This window comes from Agelaius tricolor, unplaced genomic scaffold (assembly GCF_023055355.1).
Source record: "Agelaius tricolor isolate 1412-34295 unplaced genomic scaffold, bAgeTri1.0.p SCAF_8, whole genome shotgun sequence".
Lineage (NCBI taxonomy): Eukaryota > Metazoa > Chordata > Aves > Passeriformes > Icteridae > Agelaius > Agelaius tricolor.
In genome coordinates this window covers 5,333,546-5,348,474 of record NW_027269268.1, presented here as the reverse complement: position 1 = coordinate 5,348,474, position 14,929 = coordinate 5,333,546, and the positions used below count along the sequence as shown (strand labels likewise).

The 14,929-nt window shown below is 38.4% G+C and overlaps 1 protein-coding gene across 5 annotated transcripts in view; it reads left to right on the top strand.

Annotated features, from left to right (window-relative positions):
• Window positions 1–10,956, top strand: part of DCLK2 (doublecortin like kinase 2) — a 79,543-nt gene extending 68,587 nt beyond the window's left edge. For 2 of the 5 annotated variants that reach the window (XR_011679892.1, XR_011679891.1), the window contains 7 exons: window positions 1,352–1,485; window positions 2,952–3,029; window positions 4,059–4,155; window positions 5,618–5,698; window positions 6,458–6,574; window positions 7,378–7,460; window positions 10,109–10,247. Coding sequence is in view for 3 of the 5 variants with exons in the window: in XM_071431467.1 (XP_071287568.1) it covers window positions 1,352–1,485; window positions 2,952–3,029; window positions 4,059–4,155; window positions 5,618–5,698; window positions 6,458–6,574; window positions 10,109–10,321 (720 nt within the window). In the remaining 2 variants the exon portion in view is untranslated. Of the gene's footprint in view, window positions 1–1,351; window positions 1,486–2,951; window positions 3,030–4,058; window positions 4,156–5,617; window positions 5,699–6,457; window positions 6,575–7,377; window positions 7,461–8,288; window positions 8,302–10,108 lie in introns of all 5 variants that reach the window. The other 3 variants (XM_071431467.1, XM_071431466.1, XM_071431468.1) reach the window with 2 other exon arrangements.
• The last annotated feature ends 3,973 nt before the right edge of the window (window positions 10,957–14,929 follow it).

The following is a 14,929-nucleotide window of genomic DNA, read 5'->3' as shown; positions in this document are numbered from 1 at the left end:
TCAATTCTTTCCCCAGTAATTCCACTGACAGTGTTTAGCAATTTAAATAAACCCTCAAATAAATTAGATTGTTTAGCAAAAAGAAGCATGGGGGAAAGCTTCTCCTGGAAAATGTAGTCACAGCAACATGGCACTTGAGAGAGAAAATGAAGGTAGAAGTCTCACGTACTATTAGTGTATCTCCAAACACAGACAGTCCAAAGAAATTTTAAGCTCTCATTAGAGATTGAATCAGTTATAAATAGGCACAAATGCCCTTTCTGCCTAGAAAGCCTAAAGAGATTACTCAACAGATGCAAATCTTACTCACTGTGATTGACAGCAGCAGAATGTTCAGATAACATCCTGGTATTGAATATAAATGCAAATAATTCCCATCAACAGCTACCTGTAATTGCACATAGTTTTTTTGCACAGGGTCATCCAGCCTGTCTGGATGGGAATTACATTCCCTGTGCTAGTCATGCATTTAAAAAATGCAAACCCTAAGAGTAATAGCTGGTATGAAGGTGTTGTATAAAGGAGAACAAGTGTTTCCATTACTGATATGAATTACACAGGGGAATGAAGAAAGGTATTGCAGTGCTCAGATGTTTGAGGAAGGCAAATAAATTCAGCCATTCTGGAGATCCTGGGGCCCTCCATTCTAGATGCCTTTGAAATCATGTTAATATAAACATTTTACTGTAGGAGCAAAACTGAGATGAATTTATTAGGGGGATGTTTCCTTTGTGTTGGTCTGGTTTGGTTTATTCCTGCCATCACTGTTGTATAGCACTTTTCTTTTTAATTAAATTCAGCTTCTTTCAGCAATAAAATGACTCAGTGCTAGATTGTTTATGGGCCTTTTGGTAAGGTGCAGTTGGGTCTGCACAAAAACCTAAACTGAATTTGTCCAGACCAAGCACAGGGAAGACATTTGCTGATGAAATTGCCTAGAATGTTGGCTAGATTTATGCTAAGATAACAAGATGTTAAACAAATCTGATTGTAGCTGCCAGTCCCATTTTAAACTCTAGGTCCCAGTCAAATGAAAGTAGAGTATTATATTTTCCTGAATATATTTAAAACTTCTCAACATTCAAGGACTGAGTTTTCTTTTCCACCTCTAGCTGCTCGAGGCTGTGTCATGGTCTGACCTACATAGCTGGCAGACAGCTCCATTGAAAATTTGCTCCAGCTGCAATCAATGGGAATATCATTTTTTTTCTCTTCTTGCCCTACAGGATTGTGGAAATCACCTTTTTTCCCCATCTTCTTGGTATGGTGATGATGTTTTCCCAAAGAAATTAAAGGATATAAAAATGCAGATGTTCTCCTCCTCATTCTGTGTTAATTTCTCTGATTTTAGGTGTGTGAATATTCAGATGGAACCAAGTCTTTGAAGCTTGGAGACTTTGGACTGGCGACGGTGGTGGAAGGCCCTTTGTACACTGTGTGTGGGACACCCACCTATGTGGCTCCAGAAATCATTGCAGAGACAGGGTGAGCGTGACTGCCTGCCACACAGGCCTGGTAACCACTCATTTTTGGCAGGTTGTAAGATCTTGTAAGATCCAAATGCTCCAACAGGCTGTCCTTCCATTGTTTTGTAACCAAACCACCCAAGGGCACCACTCCCAGTTCCTCCAAGAGGCCACCAGTGTCCTTGCTCTGCCTGCTCCCAGAATTTGCCTTTGCCTCTCCTCTCCCACCTTCCCAGGACCAGCTCTGGTGCAGTGGAGTCCATTTGTTTGTACTCCCTGCCTCACCTCAGCATCCAGAGCCCACTGTACCACCCATGGCAGCTGTTTGGGGAAAAACAGACAGGCAAAACACAGTGTTTGCATTAGAAATGGAATAATTTATACTGGAATAGTATACTATTAGTATATAATAATATAATATATATAATATATATATTTATAATATATATATTATATATATATAATATATATAATATATTATATATATATATATGATATATATATTTTTTATATATATAATATAATAGTATACTAATAGTATATAATAATTTATACTGGAATAGGCTGCAGAGGTCACCTAGTCCAAACCTGTTCTCAGGACAGTTCTAATTAGAATATGTTGATTCGAGTGACCCTTTTGGGTGACACATCCTGTTTGATAACAACTGAGCAACCCCATTATTCTGTATTTAACAGGTCATTGCATAAATACAGAAATAAATTTTGTAAAATGGTAAATTTTCACCAATGGCAGATTTTCACAAGTTCTCTCTCCTTTTAGACCTACGAGATCTCCATTCCATGCTTTGGCTGACTCTTGCCATAGGTGTAACCACTGAATTTCCTGATGGAGGGAGGTTTTGTTTGTGTTGTTTCTCTCCTTGTTCAGAGCATTTGTTGCATTGAGAAACATTTCACAGCTGCAGTCAGCTCCAGTGTCAGAGGGCACCTCCTCTGCCTGCTTGAGGGTTTGACAAACTGAATCTACTGAATAGGAGAAAAGGCCTCTTTTTGACCTCCAGTGTTTTAATTTCTGTGCTTTAAAAGAAAAGTGCAGCTCTTCTGGCCCGTGTTGCTCACTGGAGAGGCTGGAGAATTGGTGTGTCTTGTTGCTTAGCAACACATGATAACCTTCGAGAGAGTTACTTCACTGTGGGGACTGAGAATGCACATCCTTGTCTTTAACCATTAGTGGCTCTGGATGGGGAAAACCTGGATACTGACTTGGATTTGAGTATATTCAGAAGACCCTGGAGAGCCCTGAGGTAGAAAAAAATGCCCATCATAGAATCACGGTTTCTTAAAGGTTGTAAAGGTGTGAAGAAAAATGTGCTCAAGCACAAAATACATCACCCCATCGGCAGCAAATAACTCAGAACAGATTCTCATGTAATCCTGTCAGCATAATTTATTTTTTATTGGAATGACTCTTTTTTTTGTTGTTGTTGTTAATTTAGCACCAGTAACACAGACTTATTTTCTCAGGTATGGCTTAAAGGTGGACATTTGGGCTGCAGGTGTGATCACTTACATCCTGTTATGTGGATTTCCACCTTTTCGCAGGTGAGTGCCAAAGGGAAAACCAGCAAAAGCAATCAAGTTCTTTCAGAGCAAGTCTGACCTTTCTCCCTGAAGGAGGCATCCTTGGGGGAGGAAAAAAGGTGGATCAGATTGATGTGTTTTCCTCACGGATTTGTTCATTTCTTTGCGTGGTTTTCACTTGTCCCTCATTTTAGGTCTGGGATCAATTTTTTAAATATGTTTTCCTACGGGGGCAGGTGTTTTAGTGCTGCGGGGGGATGCGAGGGCAGAGCCGCTTTTCCTTTTGTCTCCAAGCGGATCCCGGCTCCGCCATCCGCGGCCACGCGCTGCCCTCTGCCGTCGAAACAGGAGAGGGGAAAATGTGCTCATCCCGCCTTTTTAACCTTGCTCGTCCTTTTGGGAAGTGTCCAACGGGCACATTTTAACAGGGAATTCTGCTCTTAACATATAAATTACCAATGCAGGGCCTGTTTGTTCAGTTTTACGGCAAAATACTTAACAAAATAGGTTTAACTAAAACATCTCACTGAACAAAAATATCTTGCCAACAATAAATTTTATATATATTTTTTATTTTATATATTTTTATTTTATATATATATTTATTTTATATATATATATATTATATATATATATTTTTTTTTTATATATATATTGTTGATGGAAAAAATATTAGTTTCACGTATTTGGGTTTTTCATGTTGTTATTTCTTGTTCAGAGCTGAAACTGTGTTTTGAAAGATACATTGTGCAAGAAACTGTATTCTTTGATGAGAGTTTTGGGTCAGGGCACGGAGAATGTCCATATCATGCTAGTAGAAGCAGGTTATGAGTGAGATTGATAAATGTGTGTTAACTATGCAGCCCCTATTTCAGTGGAAAAGTTACCTCAATGTATTGGCTCAGAAAAGCTATCACTGTATAAACTTGTAAAATGTGCATTTCTAGTAGTTATTAACATAATTTCTGTTCCATCCCCAAATCAAGTTAAAATCCCTATGACAAATTGGCTTTTTCTCTCATAATGTTTTTCATTACTGCTGTTTTACAGTGAAAACAACCTTCAGGAAGACCTCTTTGATCAGATACTTGTGGGGAAGCTGGAATTTCCCTCTCCCTACTGGGATAACATCACCGATTCAGCAAAGGTACTGATATTTTTTCCCACCTGAAACAACATTTCTGACAAGGCCCCGTGCAGCCTGTGCTCAGCTGGGAAGGCAGCCTGGAAGATGCAGAGCAGCCCAGTGCCCCAGCTGTGCCTTTTCAGTGGGTTAGGCTGAACAGTGCTTGGTGAAAGCTCAGGTGTTTCGGGCTCTGCCTGAGCAAGGGTGGCAGAATGCCAGCTGCATTCAGGGAACGTCACACGACGCCCAGCTCACTTCATGATGCACTTTACAGCAGCTTCCCTGCTTCAGCTGCCAAATAAATGTGTCCCTGAATTTTTCCCTCTTGTCACTCTTAAAAAAAAAATAATTATTGCTCTGTGGATTGGTTGCAGTAGGCATTTCTTCCTATTTTTACTTGAGGCATTTATTAGAGTTTTCAAGAGGTGCAGCCATGGCTAATTGCCACTGCCAGCAGTTCCTCTGTGATCATTGCAGTTTTGTTTAAATTGATTGTGTCTGTAGGATAAAGATTCGAGTTGTGAGCCCACTTCTCAGGTTAATTCACTAAAGTGTTTTGAATAATGTCTGTAACAAGTGGAGGTGGTTTTTTATCTGGCAATGAGAAGTTGAATTTTTTTCTGCATTTTTTATGCATTTCCCAATGCGTGTTTATCCATTTACCAACATTTCGCAAGTCCCAGTCATCTCACACGTTTCCAGACATGCATTCTGAACAAACAAGGTCCTCAATCTTGGTATTCAAGGTGATGTCTCACTTCAAACTTCCACAGACTAAAGAACTTGGCTGGTTGGGAAAGCTCTCAGTTAGGTGTGTTGTTATTATCTGCTTCAAGAAACCATTTCCCAAAACTGAAGCAATGGACAGTGCCCTTGAAATAATTTTGAAATAATCTTGATAAAAATATGAAGACTGATAATTTGGAGGCTATAAAAGGTTTTTTGAGGGAGGGACTTAGCTCAATGTCTTTTATTCTTCTGCAGTAACACAGAAGAGAACATTTTCAAATAATTTCATCAGTTTCTTGACTTTCAGGTGCAGATTCTTGTCTCTGATTTGTGTTTTTTTATGTAATGTTACTGAGTGTATGTGCACTGCCCAGAGAGGATCTCATGTCTCCCACGCTTGTTTTTGTTCTGGTCATGTGCATGAATATATAGAGAACAAAGTGGAACATTAGAGCTGATTTTTTTAACATTTCTTTTTCATTTGTTTTCAATAGACTCAGTGAAACATGAGTACAGTGAAGAAGCTGATATCAAACACGCTGCTGCCTTGCAGCCTCTTAATCCTAAAGGGCAAATTTAAGTTCCATTTAAATCACACTGGTAGTATCACTGCTTCTGGTATCAGCTGGGGTTGGTTTTTTTCCATCCAGGTATCAAGAAGATTGCACTGAGAAGAACTTGGTGCAACATTATTTTCAGTTTTAATGTCCTTCTCCATGCCCTTCAAACTCTCTTTTTTTCTTTTTCCATGAAGGAGTTAATCAGCCTGATGCTACATGTGAATGCTGAAGCCCGGTACACAGCAGCACAGATCCTAAGCCATCCCTGGGTGTCAGTGAGTAAATCACATTTCACTTGTCTCTAATTTGACATTAAACCTGTAAATCTAACCATTAACCTGCACTGTTCAGAAGCAGCAGTACAATCAGCAAATATAACACCTACAGACACTAAGCTGATGCCTGCCAGGTCCTTCATCTTCTCAGGCAGCAGCAAAGGGGAACACCAAAGTGCATTGCTTATTGATTTAAAATCAATTAATTATTAATAAGCACTAGGTTTACATGGAGACAGTCAATGCTTTTTTTCAGACATGTTCTAAAAGAGGGACTGAATACAATCTGTGGAGTTCCCTGACACAAGAGAAGACAACTATTAACAAGTGTATCAATGGATAACAGCTCCTCTCAAGCATATTTATGATACTTGATAACACCTCCAGACTTAGGACATGATAGGCCATTTAAAGTGGTGATTTGAAAGAAATCCAAGTGAAAAATATGCTTTTCATTTTTAATATTATTTCAAGCATGTTATTTTTAACTTGCTTGAATCAAACCTGCAGCTTATAATTGTGGGACAAAACAATGCACTGGAAGTGTCACATGTCATTTTAAGAAATGGAAGTTCATTCATAAAGCAGTGAGTGATTGCTCTGTTCTTTCCTCTGGAACTGTCTCTCATGTAGCAGAGTGTGTTCACTTTTGGACTGCCTGTCTGAATATTTACTATTCATTAAAAAGCAGAAAGTGCCTGATGATAAAAAACTTTTTGTTTTTTCCCTAACTTGAATATTGTGTTCTTTCTTATGCAGGATGATGCTTCCCAGGAGAATAATATGCAAGCTGAAGTAACAGGTAAACTGAAGCAGCACTTTAATAACACCCTACCCAAGCAAAATAACACATCTGCTGGGGTTTCTGTCATCATGGTAAGAGAAATGAACATTTCTATACATTGATAGTATACTCTGCATAATTTCCTGACAGTGCTCTATGAGCACGTGTGGTGCAAGAATAGCAAACCCAAAACTAGAAGAGTCTCTAATTCTAGCCTTTATTGATGTATAATGTGGATTGTCTCATCATTGCTTGAGAGCAACCAAGTCTATCACAGTGTGCTGCCCAAGAGATAAAAATGAGCTTTCAACAGAACCATGTGAATACCAAGTAGGTGTATGTTAAAATGAAGTTTATTACCAATTTGAAATATTTCACTTTAAAAAGCAAGAGTTTTTTATCATACTGCCCACCTAGTTAAGTAGGGTCTACCTCTGTGCCTGACCAAGTATTGCTTCATCTTGAGCATAGTGTTGTTGAACACTACCTGTGCCAGGAAACCAGGCTCCATTCCAGAAACTTCCTTTCTTCCTGATCTTACCAGGGCCCATCCTTGTCTGATGCAAGGATGGACACTGCACACAAAATGTATCTTCAGTAACTTAAAGAAAGTAAAACCATCCATGATACCATAACAGGGATTTCCAACCTCACCCTCCCATTAGTATTAATTACTTTCAAAGGCCAGACCACTAATGTTAACAAGAATAATTGTTTTAATCATCTGAGAACCAGTACATTTAAATAAAATGTTTCTGCCTACATCTCTGTCTTTGCAAATAGATTTATGTGAGTTAAATAGGCAAACAATTTAAATGTAGGAAAAGTGATAACATAAAAATAAGTCAGGAAATGGATTTCAGGTTCATGCTCTTGTCTACATTTCATTTGACAGTTTGACTTGACAGTTTGAGAGGGACTTCAGAGCTTCATTGTTTATACTGTTGAGACTATGGATAAGCCTGAAGCTGAAAACTGGTATAAAATGCACTATATGTAATAAGAGCAATTTTAATTCTAACTCTCAGCCCCTCTCCAACTTGCATGCCACTTAAGCCTGTCTCAGATCTCTGACACAGCGTAGCTTTGGCTTCCTATTGGTGTGAGTTTTTTCTGTTAGCTACTGACACTCCTTCAGCCAGGAAAGTTCACCTCATTTTACCTTTTCCTGCTTTATTTCCTTCTAACAGGTATGGAAGGATGTAAATGCATAACTATTAATTGCTGAATGCAGCTCCCATTTATTAATGCTGAAAGGAAAAGTAAAATCTTGCTCAAAACACTGTGATCTAATGAGGATTAAGCCCCCAATTTGTTATTCTTGCCCTGGTTTACCTTGAGCATTGAAATTTAGTTACCTTTGTGTTGAGAAGTTCTTCACTTGCTCCAGCACTCATTGCTTACCAACATTCAGCTTCAGACAAGCACACTTTGTAACTCTCACTGTGTATTGCAGTGCATTGCTCTCTCAGTCCACCTGCACATTCACTGGAGCCCCTTTAGCATCACCTCATTCCAACACTGTCACCTGGCCCATGCAGATAATACCATCCTGTGGCAGATAAGTAAAACTGCACATACCCAGTTCAGTGTCCTTGCACAGGAGGCTCCTGCTGCCCCCAAAAGCATGTTGCTCTTAATTCATTACTGATTTTTTTTTTTTTTTTTGGTCAATTAAGAAATGTTCTGTAAATCTAAATTTGTTGCAATTGTGTTAGTTCTGCTTGAAGTAAGTCTAGTTTCTGTCCCTTGCTTTCTTCCTTTTTTCCTCCTTTCCCAATGCCTGCATTGCTTTCCTCTGAGTAGGTCCAAGGCAATGGTACGTACTAACGGCGATGCTTTGTTCTGCTGCACAAAAAGTACATGGTCTCCATTTGTAACAAGAAAGGAGAAATAACTAAGCCAGTCTGAAGTGGAAAAAGCAGTACAGCCACACCAAACCAGCAAAGGAATACCTTTTAAACCCTTAGGAAAAAATAGTTCTGTCTTGAGTGATGCATATCTGAAATAGGCTAAGCAAACACCAATACAACAATTTTTTACTTCCTCAGACATGTCTTGGTTTATTCTCCTGGCAGTAATTTTGTGCATGTCTATATCTATCTTGTAGCTAAAAACAGCTAGAAAAAGGTGAGAACCCTTTGAAGACAGAAGCAAAGAACTAAACCACTGAACTAAACATTGTTTCTATTTAAAATTGACACTTCTTTTAGAGCCAGACAAGGGATAATCAGTCCTAGATAAATAAAAAAACATTCTTGCTTAGCAACAGTAAAATTAAAAAGAAAACCCCAAACTGCTCTACACAGAACTGTATTGCTGCTATGAGGACAGCACAGGAGAAAATCACTGTCAGCATGAACTGAAAGCATGTCCTTCCCCTTTTATATAACTTCACCTGCCACTGATATATTGAAACCCCTATTTACAACTTTTTCCAGCAAGAAAAAAGGCAATGCAATGGTGTCTTGATAATGATAAAATTCCTTTAGACCATCACTAACCTCAAAACTCAGATCCAATTCAGCTGCTCCTTTTCTTGCATGCTCCCTTTGCAGTGTTGATTGTCAGTAGCAGAAACTCAGTTGTGGACTATGGAATTTTCTCCTTGTACCTCACTATGCAGGGAGGCTAGCGATGTAACTTGAGTTAAAAAAAAAACCAACAAAACAACAACAACAAAAAAAGAGGGGTAAGTACCTTGTATCTGCTGTCCTTGATGACTTTGATACAATAAACACATCTGAAAAAAAAATGAACCCTGCTAAACTTGACTTGTGTCAGAAAATTATTTAAGTATCAAATACTTCAGTGAATAGTGTATTAGTCAAACCCAACTAAAACCACATAAATTTTCACATTAGTAAAGTAAGTCCAATGAAAAGAATAAATTTTTGAGGAAAAGGCAAAGCACCTGACCTTTACAATTAGCACATATCTTTGAGGGTATGGAAAGTGTTGTCTTCAGCAGATGTACCACACACTCCCGATAATCGACCTATTCACTACAGAATTCTGTTTTCATTCCAGCCTGTTGCTCCCTTCTCCTGTAAACTCATTTTTAAGTACAGAATTCAGAAATTATGCCTTTTTGCAACCATGAGAGGTCATTTTCCTACTCTCACCACTAAGCAGAAAAGCAGGCCCTTTTCTTGAAAAAAGAAAAAAATGTTCTGTCACCTTCCCCAGGGACTTCCCCTCTGTACCATGTGGTTTGTTACAGGAATTGTAGCACTGAGTCCTCAGTAAGCATCACCTGATTCCTTGTGTCTGCAAAAACACAGGTACATAAATTTTGCTAATAGTTACTGTGACAAGTTCCTTCTCTATCACAGCCACTCGTGCCATCTTTTTTTCCACATCAGACTTGCAAGACAAAAATTTTAAACCTGCAACGTCATGGCAAGCATACATCTGGAAGAGAAGTTTTCCTTACATTTCCTAAAGTCAGCATCACAAAAATTCTACAATTCATTATATAAAAGATTTCTAATGTTATTTCTCCTTTTTTATCCTGGCTGTATTGCATGCAGTTCATGTCTTGTAGATTGTTTTAACCCTTAAGACAGGGCTGTATTTAAGTGTTGTTTCATGTTTTGCCTTGGGTTTGTTTTGTTTGTTTGTAGAACACAGCTCTAGATAAAGAGAGTCAGATTTTCTGCAGCAAGCGCTGTCAGGACTCTGGTAGAGCTGGAATGGAGAAAATTTCTGCAATTGCTGCTGCAGCTGCTGATCCTCGTGTGGCTGGGTCCGAGCCCCTCCTCCCTGCTGCTCCTGAGCCACTCCGGTGCCCCACGCTGCCTTCTCCCGAGCCTGCTGGGGATCAGCCTGGTGCGTAGCACTGGGGAAAACAAATCCAACTGAAGCTCCCCACTCCCTGGCCACAGTTTTCTTCATTTCCCATGACTGTTTTCAGTTTGTGAGCACCTCTCATAGCCAAGCCCCAGCCAGGTCTGATCCGCTCTCTCAAAGGGGGTGAACGAACCACATCTTGGGAACAGCAGTAGGGGAAAGACCCCAGGAATGTTAGGTGGTTTTTTAAGTTCTCTGTGTCAATAATTAACTCCATTTCACACAGCCTTGGGCTCTAGATAGACTAACTTATGGTGTAGCTAACCATATTTTTATATGAGCAGTGAGGTGGGGAACAGTTACCTGGCCTCACGTCCACCAGCAGGCCCTGTTCTGTTCTTCTGATGGGAATTTTCAGAAAAGTGGGAGAGGCAGACAAGGGAAGAAAATTTCTATTTGCCTTCTATTCCAATGCCTCTATTTTTAGCCAAGTTTCTACTAAACTTGAAGAGGCAAATTTTCACAAAGAATTTTTTAGTGGACTAACTGTAAAATATCATGAGACAAACATTTGAAGATAGAAAGGGAAGGATGGTTGTTTTCCATCAAGTTTGTTATCTGACTTGCAGGCAGGGTAGTGTTTAGATAATATGAATTTAAATAAAGTAACTTGGGATGTAAACATGAGCAGTGGACGTTTATTTGTAACGAAGACTGGAGTGAAGGAAGCCTTTTTGCTTTGCCATTTTCTATCCTAACCACAAGTGTCCCATCCACACCTTTCTCCAGGGTCAGACTACCTGTTAGATTAAAAAAAAATAAAATAAAATTACTTTGGGTCTGTGAAGGGAAAGCCTGCTGCATGTTATCCAAGCTATGATGAGCTGAGCAGCTCCTAATTCTAGGACATGCTGACAGAGGAGCTGCCATCAATAGCCATCAGAGGTTTGTCAGTGCTATCCCCCTATTCACCTGGTGCAGGCACTGGAAACCAGGATTGGGAAGCAGCTCTCCTTAATCTGCAGTCACAAAATAGACAAGGTTTTCTCTTTACCATAATGCTTAGTTCAATAGAGTATGTATTCAGCTTAATCCTTTTCCTTTGCTCGTTCTTATGAATTGGTCATAGTTCATTTTTTCTCTTAGCTATACTTTCTACTAGAATTGTAAAAGAAAGACCTGCAATAAACTTTCTTCATTAAAAAAAAAAAAAACAGAACACAAAAAGTTATTCCTTTCTTTGAGAGCTCAGTTATTTTGTCAGTGACACTTGTCTTATTCTCCCTGGAGAGACTGAACAATTAGATGCCTACCAAAACAATTTAATAGAATTAATTTGAGGGATTCCCATAAACTTCATTGTTTTAAAGTTCATTGCTTCCTATGAAAGCCTTGATTAAACATGGTTGCCTTACCTTTTGAAGAGCACTTAAAGATCAGAAAGTGCCAAGTGATAACTTAAGGCCATGGCAGCTGAAAGATGTGCAACATCCTGGCAAGAAAATGGTATTAAAGGTAGGGAAACATAGCATGTCTTAAACTATGATAAAAAAAGTTGGGCTACAACCAATCCTTGCTAATTAACTTCGTTGTGGGTTCCCTGGAGTAAGTTCAATATACTTGAAGAGTATGCGAATAGCCTTTCTGTAAAATAATTTGGTTTTTGATACAGTGCAAAAAGATGAAGCTATCATTCCAACCTTAATCAGAAGAGAAACTTCTGATTCAGATTCTGGTGAGAGTCTGTAGCTGGTTGCCTGTGTGGTTGGTGATTTCTGCAACAAGTCTCAGACTCAGCCAAAGAAAGGATGTGGAATTTCAGGTGGAGCAGGCTAATGAGCCCCCCCAGCAAAGACAGGGAACCTCCAAAAGAGCAGAACAGAGAGATCAGCAGAGAGGGAGCAACAAGCAAATAATGAATGCTGGGTAAAGTTCTGTTTTTCCTAAGAGGATGAATTCAGCTATGAAGAAAAAAAACTGCAATGGATTGGCAAGGGTTTCCAACGAGTTGTGTTGCACAAATAATTATGCACCTATTACAGAAGGGATCAGCACTTGCCTGGTCAACAGCTGCCAGTTCTAAACTACTGCCTTGTCTCATGGAAGAAGAAAGTAAAGAGACATACCCTGAATTCATGTCCCTGACTTCATGACTGATCAATATCTAAACAGTCTTAGACAAGTATTTTGATTCACAGAGCAGAGGCAGGTTCCAAAATGCCTATTTAAAAATAGTGATGACAGCTGGAAAATATCATCATATGGCCAACAATCAGACAAAAACAGGATAGCTGTGAATGTCCCCCAACTCTTTGTGTAACCTTAGCAAAACTATAGCACTACTCCATGCCTTAAAATACTTCCACATAAGGTCAGTCTGTGCATAGGTGCAGGAGATACCACACTTTAACATAAAAATAAAATAAAGATGTGTTGGTTAACACTAAAACACTTAATGAAGGTGCCTAAGTATCACATTTGTTTTCTTACCTGCTGCACTTTCATTTAGTCCTTCTCTTGTTGTAGAACCACCAGTTGCTGCTGGAAGAAGGCAAAAATAGTTCTGGTTCACAATTTTTTTCCTGTTATAAAGGGAAAGAAACCATTATAGAAATTGAAAACAAGTTACACATTTTTTAGAAAGAACTGTTACAAACACTCCATAGTGACAGCTCTACTGCTACCATGCCTACATTAAAAAAAAAAAAACTTTTTAAATATCCTAATCTTTCTAGGTCCTTTGAAAGTGAATAGTTGTTCACAAAAGTTCAATGAGCCATTCTGCAGTTCTAGATTTAAAGTCCCAGGACTGAATCCTCTCCTGCCATAAATCAGCCCAAGACTACATCCACTGATTGATTCCCATCAATATTTACCCTTGCAGACTATTACCCCCTTCTGGAACAACAACAAAAAAAATTAAAATAATTCTCAAAATACATTAATGAAGATGCTGTTTTATGGTGCTAATTTTACCAAGTAGCTAATTGTCAAGAATATTTACACAGGTCAGTAAATCCCATTTAACCCTGTTTTTCACATCTTTCTTCCTCCCAGTAGTCACTGGTCTAATTACCATAGCTTGATATCTATACTGATACTGATTCCTTCACTTTTACATAAATATATGTATTTATCTCTCAATCATCTTTGGCTTTATCAGCTTTATATTTTCATTTACTCATTCTTTCTTTCAAGCTTCATCCAAACAGCAATTGGAAAGCAGCAGAAAAGCACAAAACTAGCAACCGACCCAAAATGCTTGTAAGGCAAAACTGATGGTTTTAAAATGACAAAAAGGACAAGAAAATCAAACCCTCCTACTTGCAGTCAGCTTCAATGTCTAAAGCACAGAAGTAGGTATTTAGTTGAGCTTTTCTGTCAGGGGAATTCACTCTAGCAGGATTTTTGTTTTCTTTTCAAATTAAATTCGTATTATGAAAAGAAAGTCCAGGGCAGGTAGTGGTAGCTGCAAGCAGCCATGCAACTATCCACTAGGAAGGTGTTACTTCTTTTCTTGTTTTTGAGGTAGGTTTTTTTTCGGTTTTTTTTCAAAGAGAATTTGACTTTTAAGTGCCTTTGTTTCCTTTGGAAACAGGAAGCCATGAGTGTGAATCATGCAAAGTGCAGGTTTCAAAGAAGTACCAAAAACTGTTCCCTCTTCCCCAGAATAGTAGGTGAGATAATTGCCAATTAACAGGAAATATTGATGTCAAGAGCATTTAAATGCTGAATGTTTAAACATTGCTTGAATTACACTACTTGTTTTGTTTCAAATGGTCAGATTTTGGGTTTTGTAGCTACAGAGGCTTGAAAAAAGCATCCCTTGCATGCAGAATAAGCAAGGCAAAATGGGAGAGCAAGGTACAAAGTAATTTCTGTTACTGGACATTGCTATTGCTGATAGCACCAAAGTCACCACACAACCAGACTGAGCTGTGCCTACAACATTTTGCAGCTCAGAGCTCACACAGCAGCAAGAAAAATACTAGAATAACTTGCAGAAAAAAATAAAATAATAAATTATCATTTCTCAAATGTTGTCCTTTTAGCAAACAGCAAGTACCACATTTTGGGAACCCCTTTTTGTCTATTCCCACACAATGCAACATCATTTCCAAAGCACACACCACAATGTCTGATCCAGGGGCAAAGTTGTGTGCAATTTCAGATTTTACTAAATACACACATCTCATTGCTTTCAAGACTACACCTTCCACTATTATCTCAATTAATTAAAAAAAAAAAGCTGTATTTCCTACAATATATATAAATAGCTGTGGAATTTTTTACATTCCTTTTCTAACAATATGCTTCTCTATAATAAGTCTCAACTGAAAGTACACGTACAAGTTAGAATTTATTCTTTCAAACTTTGTATGTTTTAATTTTTTTACTTCATGACAATGGCTATATTTGAATTGAGGAGCTTTAGGTTAAACATAGTTGAATTTCAGTACATATAAACAAAATCTAAAACCATTTATTACCTTTTTTTTTGTCCAGAGCTTTTAAAGAGCAGGTTTAAATTGTGATGCATCATTACTGCATTAGTTTACTGAAGATCTTAGGTTGGTTCTGCATAAAATTAAACTACTTTGGATTTCATCTAATGATGTATCATATGGTAAATCCATGGAAGTGACTCATTTCAA